This window comes from Bubalus kerabau, chromosome 17 (assembly GCF_029407905.1).
Source record: "Bubalus kerabau isolate K-KA32 ecotype Philippines breed swamp buffalo chromosome 17, PCC_UOA_SB_1v2, whole genome shotgun sequence".
NCBI classification, from domain to species: Eukaryota; Metazoa; Chordata; class Mammalia; order Artiodactyla; family Bovidae; genus Bubalus; species Bubalus kerabau.
Genome location: NC_073640.1, coordinates 5,005,581 through 5,024,057, shown reverse-complemented (window position 1 = coordinate 5,024,057; position 18,477 = coordinate 5,005,581). Strand labels below are relative to the sequence as shown.

The 18,477-nt window shown below is 54.1% G+C and overlaps 2 protein-coding genes, 1 long non-coding RNA gene and 1 other non-coding gene across 4 annotated transcripts; 2 read left to right on the top strand and 2 right to left on the bottom strand.

Moving 5' to 3' along the window:
- The first annotated feature begins 9,511 nt into the window (after positions 1-9,511).
- On the top strand, positions 9,512-13,828 carry LOC129632091 (translation initiation factor IF-2-like). The gene is made up of 7 exons (XM_055553518.1): positions 9,512-9,529; positions 9,742-9,885; positions 11,238-11,298; positions 12,203-12,550; positions 13,275-13,325; positions 13,403-13,545; positions 13,661-13,828. Exons 1-6 carry the CDS (start codon positions 9,512-9,514, stop codon positions 13,540-13,542), a joined length of 762 nt encoding a protein of 253 aa, XP_055409493.1. The 3' UTR covers positions 13,543-13,545; positions 13,661-13,828.
- TRNAG-GCC (transfer RNA glycine (anticodon GCC)) lies at positions 12,107-12,177 on the bottom strand. The gene has a single exon. It is a non-coding gene; the product is annotated as a tRNA-Gly (tRNA).
- Positions 13,829-13,983: 155 nt separating the features above from the next.
- Positions 13,984-15,625, top strand: LOC129631641 (uncharacterized). Its single transcript, XR_008704143.1, has 2 exons — positions 13,984-14,254; positions 14,913-15,625. It is a non-coding gene; the product is annotated as an uncharacterized LOC129631641 (long non-coding RNA).
- Positions 15,626-16,025: 400 nt separating this feature from the next.
- Positions 16,026-17,365, bottom strand: EXOSC6 (exosome component 6). The gene has a single exon (XM_055552783.1). The coding sequence runs from the start codon at positions 17,289-17,291 to the stop codon at positions 16,473-16,475; it is 819 nt and encodes a 272-aa protein (XP_055408758.1). The 5' UTR covers positions 17,292-17,365; the 3' UTR covers positions 16,026-16,472.
- Between the last annotated feature and the right edge of the window lie 1,112 nt (positions 17,366-18,477).

Genomic DNA, 18,477 nt, shown 5'->3' with positions numbered 1-18,477 from the left:
AAGAAGCCAGTCACAAAAGACCACATATTACATGATTCCATTTATCTGAACTAGTCAGAAAAGGAGAAATCCAGAGATGCAGACTGGCAGATGCCAAGAGAAACGGGAAAATGAGGGTGTGGGTTTTATTTTGAAATGATAAAAATGTTTTGGAATTTAGAGAGAGTTAGTGGCTGCAGAACATTGTAGATGTATTCAGTGCCACTGACTTGGTTAATTTTATGTTATACAAATTTCCCTTCAATTTTTTTTTTTTTTTTTTTAAAGACAGCAGTTGATCACAGGACCCCTGGTAGAGTGAGAGTCATGCTGGAGGCCTGTGGCCAGAAACAGTGCTCCAAGCTCTGCTGCAAAGCCCATCTGGGTAGACTCCCATCCAGACATAGGAAGTGCAGAGCCTACCCCACGGCAGCAATATGGGAGCCACCTTTGTGGTGACTGAGGCTGGCAATCCAGTGCCCTGGTGAGCCTTTAACGCCCCAGATGCCATGTTTCCATTCAGCTGCAGCCTCTCCCACCAGCCGGCCTGGCGCTACGGCACTTCCCCACCAACGTGGGGACGTTCTCAACATGTCGCATTCTCAGTCATGTCGCATTCTCAACAATGCGACAGAGGACATGCTGGAGGCGAGGCAGCTGACCATGGCAGGCCTCCATGTCGGGTCACGGACCAGCAGCATCAGCATCATCTAGGATCTTGTTAGAAAAGCAGGTTTTCAGCTGCTCCGAAGCTAATCTGAGTTCTAACCAGACGTCCAGCCACTTCTGATGCAGGCTCAGGTGCGACAGCCTGACAGAGGCAGTGTCTGGGTCTAAAGTCACCTGAATTGGAGGACAGGCTCTGACACTTGCGAACGGTGACTTTGGGCAACTTATTAACACATAGGGGTCCCGCTGTCCCAGTCTGCCTGGAACCGCCCTGGTTTCAGCACTCACAGTCCCAGAAACTGGGAAGCCTCTCTGTCCCAGACAAACAGGACAGCTGGTCACCCTAAAACATCTCTCTGCCTCATGATTCTTTTCCGTAAAATGAAGAAGATAAAGCGAGTTCATACATCACGGGGTTTGAAACAGCCTGGTGAGAGTAAACGCTGATGAATGTCAGCTGGGCTGAGGCAATACCCTCACTTCTCAATTCCTCTGTCAACATTAGACCATCTAAACTTCATTTGTTAACCTAATAAAATTGTTAAATAAACAAAGTGTTTAAACTGTCCCTTATAGAATAGTAAATACTCGGTAAGTTTCAGCTATTCTTATTTGTATTCTTATTACCTATTAGCTAGTATCATTGGGCCACGATCGAGTCCACGGGTTTTGGTTTTATATATATATGGTTTATTTGGCTGTGCCGGGTCTTGGTTGCAGCATGTGGGATCTAGTTCCCTGGCCAGGGATTGAACCCAGGCCCCCTGCATGGGCAGCATGAAGTCTTAACCACTGGACTAGCAGGGAAGTCCCAAGTCCAGGTTTTAAGTGACCATCAGAGCAAACAGAACCATCCCAGACACTCATGGTAACCCCAGTTCAGTTCAGTTCAGTTGCTCAGTCGTGTCTGACTCTTTGCAACCCCATGGACTGCAGCACGCCAGGCTTCCCTGTCCGTCACCAATTCCCGGAGCTTATTCAAACTCGTGTCCATTGAGTTGGTGAGGCCATCCAACCATCTCATCCTCTGTCATCCCCTTCTCCTCCTGCCTTCAATCTTTCCCAGCATCAGGGTTTCAACTTCAGCATCAGTCCTTCCAATGAATATTCAGGACTGGTTTCCTTTAGGAATGACTGGTTTGATCTCCTTGCAGTCCAAGGGACTCTCAAAAGTCTTCTCCAGCACCACAGTTCAAAAAGCATCAATTCTTCGGTGCTCAGCTTTCTTTTGGTTCAACTCTCACATCCATACATGACTACTAGAAAAACCATAGCTTTGACTAGGCATACCTTTGTTGGTAAAGTAATGTCTCTGCTTTGTAATATGCTGTCTAGGTTGGTCATAGCTTTCCTTCCATGGAGCAAGCATCTTTTAATTTCATGGCTGCAATCACCATCTGCAGTGATTTTGGAGCCCCCAAAATAAAATCTCTCACCATTTCCATTGTTTACCTATCTATTTGCCATGAAGTGATGGGACCAGATGCCATGATCTTTGTTTTCTGAATGTTGAGTTTTAAGCCAACTTTTTCACTGTCCTCTTTCACTTTCATCAAGAGGCTCTTTAGTTCTTCTTTGCTTTTTGCCACAGAACCCTAAATATCAGTACGTTCCACCTCATCTAACATTATTTTCCTCCTTCCCCACTCTGCACCCTCAGAATCCATTCCCAGATCATTTTGCAGGTTTTGCAAAACTAAATTAGCAAAATCTCATGGTTCTTTTGGTGTTCCAATATCCTCCTCCCAGATTTGATGTCATTGGTCCCTGGGGGCCTGCCGAGATCTGCCTTGTTATTCAAGTCTGGAGAACATAAGGGGTAATGGGGCAGGACACACAGGGGTCTCCTTCAGGGCAGGGGCATTCCAGAGTGTATTATTTAAGGAAATGCTAGCTGCTGACCTGGTTGCACATGTGCAAAGGGGAAGGGAACCCAGGCTGCGCAGGGCCCCTGCTGCCTGCTGCACACGGCTCCCCACTCACCCAGGGCGCTGGCACTCAGGGCGTCCGCTCGGGAAGCAGGAGGGTGGGTGGTCACTCGGAGGATGCCACAGGTCAGTGCACCCCCTGCCTTCTGTTGCCACTGGCCACACCTCAGCCACACAGCACACTAAGCGCAAGGGAGGGTGGGCAGGTCCACCTTGACGTGTGCCCAGGAGGAAAGGGATCCAGGTTTGGCAAACAGCTAGTGAATTTCTGCTTCCTGGACCTTCAGAATGACCAAGAAGAGTCCTTTTGGCAGGCAGGGGAGCCTCTGCACGGTGGGGTCCTGAGTCTACCGCACCTTCCTGCTGGGCTGATTCTAACTGCTTCAGCTCTTGGCTCTCCAGTTTCCCTAGTTAGAGAGAGGGTGTGAAGCCACCTGAGAGCATCATTTTATGCTGTTGTTTAGTCGTTAAGTCGTATCCAACTCTTGGAACTCCCTGGACTATAGCCCGCCAGGCTCCTCTGTCCATTGGACCTTCCAGACAAGAATACTGGAGTGGGTTGCCATTTCCTTCTCCAGGGGATCTTCCTGACCCAGGGATTGAACCCAAGGCTCCTACATTGGCAGGCAGATCCTTTACCATTGAACCACAAGGGAAGCCCGATGTCATTTTATAGCCATTGATTAGGTCTTAAGTTTGGGTTGTAACTCTCTGAACCTTGCCACCAAAGGTTTAAAAATTCCCTGATTTTCAAACCATGTCTTGAACCCAGAAGCCTGGAGCCTCCAGAGCCAGGTCTGGCGCCCACCTTTCTTTCCTCTAAGCTACTGCTGCTGCTATAGCACAGCGCCCTGCCCCACAGCCTCTGGTTTCAGAGTAAGCTTCACGTGCCTCTATGGCAAGAGCCACCAGGCCCCGAAAGCCGGTCCTAGCTGGGTGCTTTGTTCTGGGCGCCACAAGATTAGCTGTCCTGCCATGGCATGCCGCGGGCAGTTAGTGTCCTGTCCCCTAATGCTGGCTGGGTTGTCACTGGCCTCTGGCCGCTTGCCAGACTTACATCACCCGCATTTCCCACAGGGCTTCTGGTTCCATCCACTTCTGGTCCTATTTTTGTTATCAAGCAAGATTCTTACTTTTAAGTAAGAGAAACTGAGTCTGGTGACTAAGCAGAAATGGAATTTGTCCAAGATACGGGTTAGTTCCCAGGAGTTCTGGAAGGTTGGAGGGTCAGATCTGGAAGAAACGCCCCGCCTCTGCTGGGCAGATGCCACAACAGGCACCAGGACCCGGGCTGGACGTGCCACCTCCTTTGAAAGCTGGAGGTAGCTGCTGCCGTCAGTTGCTAAGGTGGGCTTCTTCCAAGGGCAGCTTTAACTTAAAGTTGGGCGGGTGGGTCTGATTGGAGGAGCCAGGGCATGTGTCCAGGCCCTTGCTGCAAGGTTAGGAAAGGGAGGCAGAAAGGGGCGTTTTCAGCTTATTTCACAGCAGGCAGGCTCTGTCTTAAAGCTGGAGGATACTTCTAACATAGGAAGGGGTCTTCGATGTGGGACAGCCAAAAGAAAGACTCAGGTTCACGACAAGAGGCCACCTGGCGCCTGGCACCTTGGCCTGCAGCACCGCCCTTGTTACCCCGTGCTCTAACCAGGCGCCGCTCCAGCCTTTGGATTCTGTGCAGGGTAAGGTGGGTAACAGGGCATCCCTGCACAAAGGCAGTGAGGCCTGGAGGTGCTGACACAATCGGGCTCTGCTTAGAGCAGAGCCCATCAGTAAGGGTCTTTCAGTAAGTCCTCCAACTTCTTGGAACACTGTGGTTTCAAGGCAGGGGACTGAGATCTCATTACTCCTCTCAAGTTGCTCTCCATGTGACCCTGGGCACCTTCCAAGCCTTTCTGTAAGATGGGGAGCATCGGGATTTCCCTGGCGGTCCTATGGCTAAGACTTCACCTTCCAATGCAGGAGGTACCGGTTCAATCCCTGGTTGGAGAACTAAAGATCCCACATGCCACAGAGCAACTAAGCCCAAAGGTCCCTTCAGATCCAAAATTAAAAAAAAATAAAAAGATGGGGCACATATACCTTGCAAAGTTGTTATAAGGATTAAACAAGATGATGGATGTAAAGTTTGTAGCACAATGCCTGGCAAATAGCTGGAATTCAATCATTGTTGGCTGCCGGTTACAACTGTAATGTGGGGGTGATACGATCACCCTTCCCTCTCTTCCTGGGAGCTCTGTGAAAACAATGGACTATTCTGCACATCCGTGAACTCAGGGGGGATGTGCCTGGGAATCAGCGTTGGAACTCTGGGGACAGCTGTTCAGTATGGCCACCTCCGTCAGCCACTCTTCTCTTCTCTTACTCTTGCCCCTTCCGTCAGCTTGGCCTCTGTTTCAGCCTTCTTCTTTCTTCCCATCTGACTGCCAGCCTCCCCATCCTTGCATCATCATTATGACTCCTATTCATTAACTGTCCTACCCACATTCTGGGTGCTCAAGCTTTTCACAACCAGGGGGAATGCAAGAGGGTGTCCCTTAGGAAATCACTCTGGGAGTCTTTATAAGAGGTGAACACGGAGCAAAGACCTCTTCCCTATTTCCTGGTTCTTGGCCCCTATGATTATGAATCACTACACTGTCTCCTGTACCTTACATTATATATCAACTATATTTCAATTTTTTAAATTTTTTTTAAATGAAAAATAAGAAGAATGTCCATGGTGGTCCAGTGGTTAAGAATCTGCCCTGCAATGCAGGGGACACAGGTTCAGTCCCTGGTCTGGGAAGATTCCACAAGCCTTGGGGCAACAAAGCTCTTGAGCCAACTACTGAAGCCTGTGTGGTCTAAAGTCTTTGCAAGAAGAGAAGCCAGCACACGCAATGAAGAGCAGCGCCCCCACCCCACCCCTCCCCGCTCTCTGCCAACTGGAGAAAGCCCGCCCAGCAGCAAGGAAGACTCGGCACAGTCAAATAAAATTGAAAAAAGAAGACTCAGATTTTCTGAGTAAGATCTCATAAAGACAGAATCTTATTGTTTCTTAGGCAGAGTACATTTAAGGCAAAGAAACTCTGCCTTCTTAATAGAGAGGAAAAACCAAATTCTAATTTTGTACCAGTGTATTTTTGATGTTAAAACTCATTTTAAGGACATCCCTTGTAGTTCACTGGCTGAGACTCCACACTCCCAATGCCGGGGGGCCCAGGTTCGATTCCTGGTCAGGGAACTAGATTCCCACATGCAACTAAAGACCCTGCATGCTGCAACAAAGATCAAAAGTCCCACGTGCCACAACAGACCTGGCACTGTGAAATAAATAACTAAATATTGAAGACAGCCTGAGCCTATTTGATTAGCAAACCCAGGCTAAGAAAGTTGCATATTTACTTCCAATATTGACAATTCTGAAAATATGCCTGTTTTTACTTACACCAACAAACTTAAGCTAGCTTTTACTTATCAACCATTATTCCAGATCACATGAACTGGAAAAACATGTGCGTTAGTTTCTATATTTCTGAGAGTATACTTAATTTATACATGCTTAATTTTATTTTAAGCCAACTAAATAGCGCTCCTTACAAATTAATTTTGGCAACACCATCTGAAGGCAGAAAAATATCACACGCCTGTAACACACACACGTGAAAGTGAAAGTGATGTCGCTCAGCTGTGTCCGACTCTCTGCGACCCCATGGACTGTAGCCCACCAGGCTTCTCTGTCCACGGGATTTTCCAGGCAAGTGTACTGGAGTGGGTTGCCATTTCCTTCTCCAGGGGATCTTCCTGAGCCAGGCATCGAACCCAGGTCTCCTGAACTGCAGGTTTACCCTCTGAGCCACCAGGGATGCCCAAATAGACACACATAATATGCAGGCAGACATAAAGATCTTATAGCTTTTGTTTTAAAAAAAATTTTAGCCATGTCCCAGGTATAAAACTCAAGTCCAAATTATTTTTTCTGGCAGATGGAATAAATTAATGTTACCTGATCAGATGGTCAGTTTTTCATCAAAATTTTTTTATTCGCCTGTAGTAAGAATCCTTTTAAAGCTGTGGTTTTTAAAAAAAACTTTATCTTTTAGAAACTTCTGCATACCAATTGAAGAATGAATTTAGTTGTCTCTGAAAGGTTTGGAATTCTCTCTTTTACGAGTGCCCCTTTGAAAAATAAAAGTGTTTTTGTGACCCCATGGACTGTAGCCCACCAGGATCCTCTGCCCATAGTATTTTCCAGGCAAGAACAGAGGAGTGGGTTGCCATTCCCTTATCCAGGGGATCTTCCCAACCCAGGGACTGAACCTAGGTCTCCTGCATTGCAGGCAGATTCTTTACCACCTGAGCCACCAGACTGATACATAAGGAGTTCCCTTTAGGTGGACTTATCTAAAGCAATGTTTCCCCAGGATGGCCATTATAACTCTAAATTCTCTAAAAGTTCACCTATTTTTCCAGAAAGGCACAAGTGCTTGTCCAAAAATTAGGTGAAGCTATCTTGCCTTTGGATTCCCTAAAATGTCTTAATTCTGAGGGGCTCTGTTTTCCAACTGGAGAAGGAAATGTTAACCCACTCCAGTGTTCTTGCCTGGAGAATCCCAGGGACGGGGGAGCCTGGTGGGCTGCCGTCTATGGGGTCGCACAGAGTCAGACACGACTGAAGTGACTTAGCAGCAGCAGACGCTGTTTTCCAACAGCTGTTTTAAAACATTAGGAATCACATGTTCTCCCTGCTTTTGAACAGGAAGGGTGACTTACCAGGGAATCCAGTCCAGTGGTTAGGACTCCATGTTTTCACTGCTGAGGGCCCGGGTTCAAGCCTTAAGATTCCACAAGCTGCATGGAGCAGCCACCGCCCCCCACCAGCCCCTGCAAAAAATAGCAGGAGATATTAATAAAATCCCCATGAGATTAATGTCCTCCTTTGTTAAAAATAGTTATCTTCCTTCTTCCTGCTGGCTATACAGGCTGCAATGAGTGCTACATGTGTGCAAGCTCCCTCTTCAGAGTTCCCTAAGTCCATTTTTTAAAATGAGATTTGCTTTACATATTTTCAGGCATTGTTGCCCTACATGGTGAACATGGGTGTGTTTCTCTGGACACTGTGAATATGAAAGTCAAAGAAAAGACATGGAAAGCCAGACGGCATGGAAGCACAGCTGTTTTCTTAGTGCCTGGGTGTGTGTTTAATGTGTTATTGAGTGGATAAGACAGGATCGTGAATGGGAGAGAAGGACTGAGGGAGGGGGTACAGAATCACCGACTTCCTCCCAACTGATGACCCGGTCAGGACTGCCAGCATCTCGGGACACTGCTGCTGGTCTTCCTGTCGCTCTTCGTGAGCAAGCAGGTGCTGGATAAATGCTCTTGGTGACTGTGCTGCAGGAAGCCTTGTGAACAGGAAAAGAAGGCTCTCATTTGTTACTGTCTTGACAGCTAAAAGTGGGCCATGGATGATGATCATATGCCGGAGTCCAGCTCCAGCAGCCAGGGATTCAACCTGAAGAGATGAACGGTGTCAGCGATGAGGCAGCCTCTCAGTTTTCTTGGACTGCCTATTTATTTCAAGTTTAAGATTTTCTTTTATACTTTTACAAAAGCATTAGGTCAGAGGTTTGACATTTTCAGTTCCCCCTCACCCAGATTTATTATGTCCATAAATCATTGTTGCTCTTCAGAGTTCCTGCTTCAGTGATTCTCTTGGAATCAGCCTTACCATCTATTATCTACTTCCTCTAATGTGTCTATAGTTAACTTCTGATTACATTGTAACTCATGCTACATTCCTCAGTTTACTACTTATCTTCCTAAATCCTGTTTGCCCCTAACATCCTGAGCTCACTATCTCTTAAAAAGGTTCTAGCTATAGCGTCTCTAAAAATTCTTAACTTCTATAAGCTATAGTAAAATATGCTAACTTTACAACATTCCTTAAATCTTTAACTTCTAACTATTTTAATTATTTCTAAGCCCTAAATTCAGTAAACTCCTTTGCCATAAACATTTTTCTCACAAATAGGCTTCAGATAGCAATCCCTCCCATGGCCTCAAGCTGCGGCGTATGTGCTCATCCTGGAACACTCTTTTGTAAAAGTCCTTAAACAAATGTCGATGATTAACTTTATGAATTATTCTCTGAGCACAGTTGCAGAAGGCTTTGTGCCTTCTCATGCCCCTCTCAAGAACAATAAGCACCTTAATATTCCTTTTCAGTCAACTCAGCCAAGGAGAGGAAAAAACAAGTCAGAATCATAAGGCCTAACTCCTTCATCCCAGGTCCGTGCCTGTGGGATGAGGAGAGGGGGCTGGGGGCTGTACCTCCATTTGGTCAGTAATGCCTAACGCGGCTCCCGACAATCATAGATTCAGGAGGAAATGGGGTGGGCTCAGGGAGGGGCCTCAAAGTCACAGGTGAAACTCTGAGATCCCATCCAAACCCACAAACAAAAGCTAGAACTGACCTAATGGCGTTCCATTCATTAATTCAGCAGATATCAACTGAGCACTGACCAGGTGGCCAGGCCCCAGGTGATCTGTGGGAATACAGCAATGAGCAGATTCCCCTCCATTTGCCACGAGCACGGAGCTCTGTGCTCAAATGGTGGGCGTTGAAGGGGCCCGAAAGGAGACCCCCTGCCCTGACTTGCTGCACAGACTGCCTGGCTTGCTGATCAGCCCTGCTCTAAACCGGTTCAGTGGACTCTCTGACTACCCCGCCGCCAAAAGAGAGGGCAGCGGGGTGTCCTCCCACAGCCCAGGCGGGCAGAGAGCCACTGGGGCCCTGTTAGCAGCCAGCCCGGGAGCCTAGCCCAGAGGCAGCTGCGGGTGGGCGGCCGGCGGGCACACTGCAGAGCTAACCCGGCCAGGGCTGGGGTCCCTCAGGGGTCATGAACATCCCCACTCCTGCCTGTGACGGTCCCACCCCAGGCCCCAGGGGCTGGACAATGGGGCTGGTTCCTGAGGTCAGTTTAGGGAAACGGCAGAGCAGCCTCCCCACCCTCAGAGGTTCTTTTGCCTTGAAGTGAGTCAAAGGGACACTGTCTCAGCACCAGGTCCCCTGAGAGTGGAGCCCAGCCCTGGACAGCTGGGCCGGGACCGGGGGCCAGGCACGCTGCCCACGGACTGGGCACAGGCACCCACTGCACGGCCTCCCATGGGCACTGCCTCCCCTCAGAGCAGCGGGGCAGAGAGGGCCGGCCTGGAGTGGCCCTCAGCTCTGCCTCCGCGGCTCTCCCTTCAGATCGGACATGGCTCGGGAGCCCAGGCCCAGCGCTGTCCGGCAGGGCCGGAAGAGGCCATGGGGCACAGCCACCTCCCGGTGAGTCCGGGGTTGCCTGCTGGGAAGGGAGTCTGACCACGGCTTGTCTGGGGCCCTGGGCTCCCCGGGACAGAAGAAGCACCCCAGGAGGCTTGCTCAGTGTGCCGCCCCAACCGGCCAGACCGCCTGTCCCGTTCGCCGTCTCCCTCGGCCACAGGTTTTACCCGTAAACTGGGGGGTCGGGGGGTCGGTCCAGCTCACTCCAAGGCCACTTCTAGCTGACATAACCCAGCCCCCTTCCTGCTGGGGGTGCCCTCTCCCCTCGCCTGGACCCAGAGGTTGTGGGTCCTCCAAGCGGAACCTCTCCTGCGAGGCACTCAGGAGCTGTTTCTGGGTATAGATGTTTGGGAAGTAGAAAATGGGAACCTTTCTGGATGAAATCGTCCCTCTTGCTTGTGAAGCCTCAAGGAATTTTAAAGAAACCTTTAAACGTTTTCAGAAAGGCGCTCAGCAGCCTCTGCCAGCCACCGTGCCATTTCCACAGATGATAAGGAAGGTGTGTGGGAACCCGTGGGCCCTTGGTCCGCTCCGCGGGCCTCTGTGCTCCGCTCCTGGCCTGTCTGCGGACCCTCGGTGGTTTCTGTCTCGCGGTAGGGGAGGCAGGAGGCAGTCGGCAGGTGGTCGCTGTGAGGTACAATGCTGTGTAAGCACTTGGTACCAAAGGTTCTGGTTTCTTTTGGGTCTCATCTCCCTCGAAGCGGGACGGAAGGGCTGGGTGGGGGCCCCTGTGAGAAGCTTCTGCACCTCCAGGCTGACCTTGAGAGGGATTAGGCCAAATCTCTCCCTGTCCGCGGCAGCCTGAGGCTCTGGGTTACCTTAGATAGGGTAGACTGCTTTTTTCACTGCGTTTGTTTGGGGCTGATGAGTAGATGCTTACTCGTAGGTAACAGACTTTTTGTTGTTGTTAATTAATTTATTTTACTTGGAGGCTAATTACTATTGTGGTGGGTTTTGCCATACATTGACATGAATCAGCCACAGGTGTACCTGTGACCCCCCATCCCAATCCCCCCTCCCACCTGCCCCCCCCCCATCCCATCCCTCTGGGTCGTCCCAGGGCACCAGCTTTGAGTGCCCTGCTTCCTGCATCGAACTTGGACTGGTCATCGACTTCACATATAGTAATACACAGGTAACATAGACTTTTAAACTTGGGTTTCTCCAGTGATGCAGAACTGCATATATGGTGTGTGGTTTGCCTCCCATCTCATGTGGGAGACTCTCATATGGGGGTTGACAGGGTTTTGTAAATATCTGTCTAAAGGGTTGTAACTGGCCCCTTCCCACAGTTCTCTGCCCTGTTTTTTCCATGTGACCACTTTGACGCTGGGCTAATCCTTCTTCGGTTCCAGTTGCCTTCTTCTGACTTCATGTCCTCCCAGCCCCTGGCCCAGCAGGCTCGGCCTCAGTCCTGTAGGTGCCTGTGGAGGAAGACATAAGCAATGGAAGAAATGCCAGCTCTCCTTCAGGAATGTAGACTTCACTTACGGGTGCTGGGCACTCAAGGCCTGGGGCAGGGGTGGCCTCTTCAAGACCCGTGTGTCCTCAGGGGTCTCCAGTGGGGAGAATGAAGCCCTCGGTGGGGGGTGGGGGGGGTGGCGGTCAGACAGCAGACTGTGGAAAAACGTCCGAAGCGGGCTGGGGTCCTGGCAGCCCCCGAGGTGCTGGATGCCTTCTCTGTGAGAACTGGTCAAGTGCAGGTCATGTGCCTTGGGTCTCAAAACGGCATCTGTCAACCTAGAGGAAAAGGTTTGTGGCGGAAGTATTGCCCCATATCCCCGGCCTTTGGCCCTGAGGTCTGACCTCCATCGTCAGCACCATTCTGATGGTACATTTTATTTCTCTTTTTGTGGGAAGTGGAAGCCTGCAGACTGTAATCATTAGCCCAGACCAGGGGACAGAAGGGACTGTGGACCCCGGGAGGGGCAAGGCTACAAACCCTAGAGGAAACTGGAGGTGTGGGGGTGGTGGTGGGGCAAAGCAGGAATGACCCCAGGCCCTCAACCTGCAGCAAGCCCAGGCCTAACCTCTAACCCCCAAATTCAACCCAACTCTGTCTCAACTCCCTAGCTCCCAAGTGTGTACTCAACTGTCAGTGAATCACTGTTACTTAGTCATTTTTAGGTATTTTAGAAAGTCTTTTTTTTGTTGTTGTTGTTTTTTTAAGGGGCAGGGGAAGGAGGGAGGAAGAAAGGGGTTTAAAAGAAAACAATCAGCCTTCTGCATTGGCCGGGAATCGAACCCGGGCCTCCCGCGTGGCAGGCGAGAATTCTACCACTGAACCACCAATGCCTCAGCGGAGGTCCTGTTGAACTAGCTCGGTACTCGTCTTTCGCCCCGCGCGGCTCCCCTCCCCTGCGCTCCCGAGCGGAGTTGCAGCCCCGTCGGGGGCCGGACCAGCGAGGAGGTTCCCCGAGGGGCCGCGCTTGGCTGAGACCCGAAAGCCCGAGTTCCGTCCTGGCCCCCGCGGCGCCGGAAGCGGGGCACCCCGCCCTGCCGCGTGCCCCCTTCTACCCTTTCTCCCAGGAAGGGCCTCCCACCCCCGGGATCAGCGGCGTCCCGAGGCTCCCGGGCCGCCCACCCAGACTTCCTGAGGCCAGAAGGCAAGGCGGGGGCGGCCGGAAACCTCATCCGCCAGCCTATGGGCCTCGCGATGAAGGCGAAGGTCTCTCCCCGAATGTCCCCCGTCTGCCCCAGGGCTCCCACCAACCTCTCCCCTCGTTCCTAGGCGCAGGGCAGGGAAGGTTATTTCAGAAACTTCCCTGACCCGCTTCACAGCCCCCTCCTCCCCACCCCAGCGCCCCGCTTGCTCCAACGGAAACCTCAAGCTGCACTGAAGTTCAGGGGCGGTAGCCCCACAGGATCTTCCTCCCCAGGCCGGGCCCAGCACCCCCTCGACGCCCACCTCCTCTCACTGCAGCGAAGGTGGCCGGGCCTCCGCCCTCACCCTGCCAGTCTGGCTGGCCCTGCATCCCGGCCATTCCCATGCAGGATTAAAGGCTCTTGTAGCCCCTCCACAGCTTTGGGCCCTGACTTAACTCTTCCCTTTCATCCTTTGCCAGACTAAGAGCCACACTAAGATCAGCAGTGCCTGGGTCAGCCAGAGGAGCCCGCGGAGGGCCCAGATCTGACTGGCCAGAAGCCTGTGGGCAGTTGCCCCTCCTGCCACCGGGAGCCACCTGCAAGGTTCCCCGTTCAGAGCCCAGCGACAGGGAAGCTGGTTTGCTGGGGTCTCCCAAAGTGACCTTGGTCAAGTGCCTAGGGAGCGCTTTTGGTGAAGAATCCTGAGATTCTAAGGAAAAGCTGCAAACCTGTTTCCCAAAATTAAACTGGGGTCTAGACAAGGACTCTGGCCCCGGGCAGTGATCCTCTCCCCCTTTCTATTACAGCAGCAGCTACAGCCTGGATTACGAGCTGCACAGGGAAGACGGCCCCTGCAGGTAGGTGGGTCCTGCAGGGCGGGCCTCTGGGCGCAGGGGAGGCTGGTGGCCTGACTCCCTCTGTCCTGTCTCCACAGGGGGTATGAACACCAGGGGGTCCCTCCCCTCCTCCACCGCGTGCCTGTCAGGAGCCGGAGGGCCCACCTGGGCACGGGGGTCAAGGGCCACTTCAGTCTCCACAGGGCCCCCAGGAAGAGCCAGCTGCCCCCCGAGATAAAGCGTGAGTGAACGGGCACAGCCCTCACCGGCAGGACTAGTGGGGAGCTGGGAGACCCTTAGAAGGGAGCATGGGCTTAGAGGTCCCAGCAGCAGTGCCCTCTGCCCCTGCCCCCCAGTCCAGACCGAGGAGCTGCACTGCCTCAGGGGCGAGCTGAGCCACATCAAGGCCCAGGTGGACCGCCTGCTGGAGCACGTGGAGCTCATGGAGCAGCGGAGGGACCAGCTTCCAGGTCAGGCCCCCAAGGCCGGGCCCAGGCCGCACTCCACAGGTGCCAGGTTTTCCCCCTGCTGAAGGTACCCGGGGTCCAGCCTCGGGCTCCCCCTGGCTGCAGGGCTCCTCCTCACCCTCCCCGGGTGCATTCCCCCCATTCCTTCCGGTTGTGACCCGCACCCCCCCCCATCCCCCCGGCCCACTCAGCAGCTGTCTGGAGCTAGAGCTTGTCTCACTCAGCTGCTTATCCTCTTGAGCCCTAGACACCTGAGATCAGTGCTGCGCATCGAGTGGCCTCTTTGGGGTTAGCTAGGGCCTTCAGACCCGGCCACTGACTGGTGACTGTGCCTGTCCAGGGACAGAGGACTGTGAACAGAACAGGGGCTCCAGGAGTCAGGGGTCTTTATGCAGAACCACCGAACCCAGGCAGGAGCTCAGAGGCCCGAGGGCCCATCCGGAGGCGGATGGCTCCCAGGAGCACACAGACCTGGAGGCTGCGGTGAGTGGCCTGGCACCTCCCCCATCCTCACCCTCCTTGGTTGGGTCCTTGTTTGTGCAAGAGACCACAGCAGCGGCTGCAGGGAGGCGACTGACTTCTGTCACAGGCAATGTCCAGAAGATAGGGCCCTGTCCTATTCCCTATCCGCCTCAATTCCCTTGCATTGTCCTGTGCTCCCTATGGAAGCCAAAGCACACGGACTTTCCTGGACTGAGAAATCCAAACCTGGACCTGATAATAACCTGCTGTGCAGCTTCCAAGAGCCCCAGTGTTCCCTACTATACCATAGCTTCCGCCCCTATTGGTGGTCCCTGAAGTGGGCCAAGCTTCCGCTGTTGTCAGGACCCTCTCAGCAAGGCCGGGCTGCTGTAGGGTTAGCAGTAAGGAGCTTCCTTTCTTCCACTTGCCTGTTGGGCCAGGGGACCCTTACTGCTCCCCAAGATGGAATCACATCTAGGAAAACTGGGCTGAGTAGACAAAATGCCATGTGTCTGCTGCTTCTGGGTTCACGGGTCTCAGGAAGAATCTACAGTAGCACCGAGATGCCAGGAAAGGGAGGCGGGGGTTGGAGACTGGGAGTTGTTAGCAGATGGCCCCTTCCCAGCCTCACTGCGCTTTGGCCCTCTGTGCTAGGGTCCTGCGTCTGCTTCTCCTACAGGTCAAGAATCAGGCGTCAGACCAGGGCTGTCAGTAGCAGGCTGGAACCCCTCCAGGCTCATCAGCTCCAGGCATGGTCCTTGCCTTGAGTGTTTTCTTGAGGGTCTCTCAGCGGCACCCATGCCACCCATTCTGGAGCCAGGGCAGTGGAAATGGAGGCGTGGCTCAGCCAGATGGGCCAGGAACCCAGCCTTAGTGCCGCTTTTAGCTTTGGCTCAGAGGTTAAAGCGTATGCCTGCAATGTAGGAGACCTGGGTTCAATCCCTGGGTCGGGAAGATCCCCTGGAGAAGGCAGTGGCACCCCACTCCAATATTCTTGCCTGGAGAATCCCATGGAAGGAGGAGCCTGGGGGGCTACAGTCCATGGGGTTGCAAAGAGTCGGACAAGACTGTGCAACTTCACTTTCACTTTAGCTTTGTCCAAATGGCAGTCTAGGTACTGCAGGGAAGGGGGACGGTCCACAGCTGTCCAGCACCAGCGCACCATCTCATAGAGCTGAGGCCCGCTCCTGCAAGCAGAGCTGGACGCTCACCCCCGGGAGCAGCGTCAGCTCTCTTCCCCTCTCAAAGCCCCCGTCCTGTCTGGGTGTCCACAGGGTTACCGTTTTTACCTTGTTTCTATCTTGTTTCTTTTTGCTGTGGTTCTATATATTTCAGATATGCTTTGGAAATACATGTCACTGGGGGCAAATAAAGTTTGTATTTTTCCCCCTAGTCAGGGGTTCTTGGTGTGGTCCCCAGGCCTCATTCTGGTCTCTCAGCTGCCTTGAGCCAGCCTTTCCTACAGCTGAGCAGGCCCCTGAGACACACAAGCTCAGGTCACACCAAGCTGGTGCAGGGAGGACCCCAGGTGGCCCTTTCCCCAATTCGGACCTGAGCACAAACCTGCAGGGCTCAGGAGCCACACAGGGCAGAGCCCACCCTCCTGGTCAGACAGGCCCGCTCTGTCTACACAATGGCCAGAGTCCATCTCCAGCATCCAGAAACTCTCACTCCTGGCAGTTCAAGTGCCCTCTCACCAGCGGACCAGCAACACCAGGACACATTTAAGATCCTGCTTGTCCCAAGCCCTGAGAACACACTCCCCAGATCAGAAGAGCCTTACTCGTTAAAGTCAGTACCAAAAACAAGAGAAGAATGTTTCAGATTATAAAAATTGGTTTTGTTTGGGTTCAGATGTACGTGGAAGGCACAGCCCCCTTATCCCCACTCTCAAAAGCAGCCCAGTTATTCAGGAGGGAGTCCCGGGCTGGCCTGCAGAGGGTCCGTCCCTTGCAGGACAACAGCTTGTTTTCCCGATGAGCCCAGCGGAAGTCCTCTCCAACTTAGGAGTCAAGATGCGCTGGCAGGTTTCTTCAACTGGGTCGTGGCTGGGAGTCAGCTCAATTAGAAAAGTTTCTTTAACGAAGCAATCTGGAAAGAATCGCTCCAACACGGCTATTCTGAGTACGCCTCCGCAGATCCTCTCCGATGCTCCCAGTTCTCAGCTCCGACGGCGGGGGTCCTTGTGGTGGCAGCTGCGGCTTGGTCCTTGGCGTCCGTCGTTGCTCGGGTCTCTGGCTCAGAAGGGCGCGGCGGCACCCCTCCGGCGGGCGGCCCGCACCAAGCACTGCTGAAGAACGGGGTAGAGGCGCTGGCAGCCCTCTAGCCCCAGGCGCACGGCCTCCGCCCAGCTCTCGGTCGGGCCGCCCTCCCCGCTGCCCAGCACCCCGGCCACCTGGTTGAGCACCGGCATGAGCGCCACGGTGAGGCCGGCGGCGGCGCGTTCCTCCTCCAGCAGCGTGGGGTCCAGCAGCCACGCGGGCGCGGGCGCCGGCGCGCGGCTCAGGCCACAGCCCACCACCAGGTCGTACATCTCGACGCCCGCGTCGGCCAGAGCGAGCGCGGCGGCCGTGAGCGCGGCAGCCAGCGCCGAGCCGCCGTCCTCCAGCAGCAGCGCCGACACCTCCAGCTGCGCGCGCGGGTAGCGGCCCAGGCGCACGGCCGGCTCGAGCGCTTCCTGCAGCGCCAGCGCCAGCTCGCGCTCCTCGCCGCCGCCCGGTGGGGCGCGGCGCCGGCGGCCCGAGAAGGGCGCGCGGCGGAAGTCGCAGAGCAGGCGGCCGCGCAGCGCCGCGGGGGCCTCGCCGCCCGCCCCGGCCGGGCCGCCGCCGCGCTCGCCGCCCTCCGCCGGGCGCGGGCCGGACACGGCGCACAGCACCTTGGTGCCGCCCGCCTCCAGGTAGGCCGAGCCCTTGGCCTGGCTCAGCAGCCCGGCGCGCGCGTACACCGGCCGCAGCCGCGCTGGGTCGCGAGGGGCCGGCTCCTCGCCCTCGCCGGCCGCGTACAGCTGCGGAGGCTGCGACTCCTCGGGCCCGCGGATGCGCCGGTGGTCCCCGGGCATGGCGGCGCTGCTGCCGGCCGGCTCCGCGCGTCAGCCGGGCCCCGTGAGCCGGCGCTTCCGCCCGCCTGCCCGGCCGCGCGAGGGTGCGCGGGAGAGCGGCTGGCGCCACACCGCCCCCTGCCGCCCTGGAGGGGGACGGCGCGCGTCGCGGAGCCCCGGGCCACCGCGAGGATGGCCAGAGCTGGGTGCATGGGTGGATCAGACGGGCCTGCAGAAGTGGCATCTACACCGGCCCCGCTGACCTCTAGCCTTCGCGCCAGCGCAAGCCCAGGGCGTGGGTCTTCTTCCTTTCACTTGTGAAGCTGTAATTGGTCCTGCAGTAGTGACACATCTGTATACATGTTCCCCCACCGCCTTGCCCAAGAGGTCCCTCTGGTACTGTGCCCTGGCTGGCACAGCTTGTGGGGTGCATTTGGAACTCTCCCGCGCTGCGGACTGTGTGAGCTCTTTGTATGCCTCACACTCCTCACCTGGCTTGCCTTTTTGCAGCCAGGGCCTCAGCACCCTTCCTGTTTCTCCTCTTCACCCCCAGGCCTTGTGACTGGTAGTCTCTGCCATCTCCTCTCAGCACAAACCTGCTTTTTCTGCTCCAAGTCAGCAGGGCTGAGAATGATTCAGGGCCAGCCTGCTGTACCCAGGGAACTTGAAGTCAGCCAGAGAGGGCACAACTAAGTACTACACACTACAGCTCCCAAACCCAGCTGTCTTCAGACTGGGGTAAATGGACAGAACCAGGTCAGAGTCTCCATCTTCACCGTCCAAGTTAGGTCCTGAAACCTGGAATGACCTGGCAGTCAAGGTGTAGGAGGAGGCAACTAATGTTCCCTAAAAAATCTCCTATACCAAGGAATGTATCCGACCTCACATCCAACCTGTACATCAGAAGGAAAGACATATGAGACTTATAAATGAGAATGTTCTACTGTAAAAAGCACCAAAAACGAAGCCTCTCTCTGCTGCCAGCAACCCCAGGGACCATCTTCCACTGAATAATTAGTTCTTCTATCACCCTATTCTGTGAGCCATCCCCATAGGTGTTTTGACGCAAATCCAGGGACCATTATTCTCAAAGTTCAGGGGTCTGGGGCTGGACTCAGCAAGGACCGCAACCAGAAACCAGGTGGAACCAGCAATTAGTCTACAGACACCCAGGGAAGCATGGGTTATCATACTGGGGACACCTACG

Bases quoted from the DNA above. Each gene is read 5' to 3' on its own strand.
- LOC129632091 (XM_055553518.1), top strand. The intron at 9,886-11,237 runs GTGAGTCCGGGG...CTTCGGTTCCAG, and splicing joins TGGGGCACAGCCACCTCCCG to TTGCCTTCTTCTGACTTCAT. The intron at 12,551-13,274 runs GTCTCTCCCCGA...TTTCTATTACAG, and splicing joins GCCTCGCGATGAAGGCGAAG to CAGCAGCTACAGCCTGGATT.
- EXOSC6 (XM_055552783.1), bottom strand. From the start codon at position 17,291: ATGCCCGGGGACCACCGGCGCATCCGCGGGCCCGAGGAGTCGCAGCCT.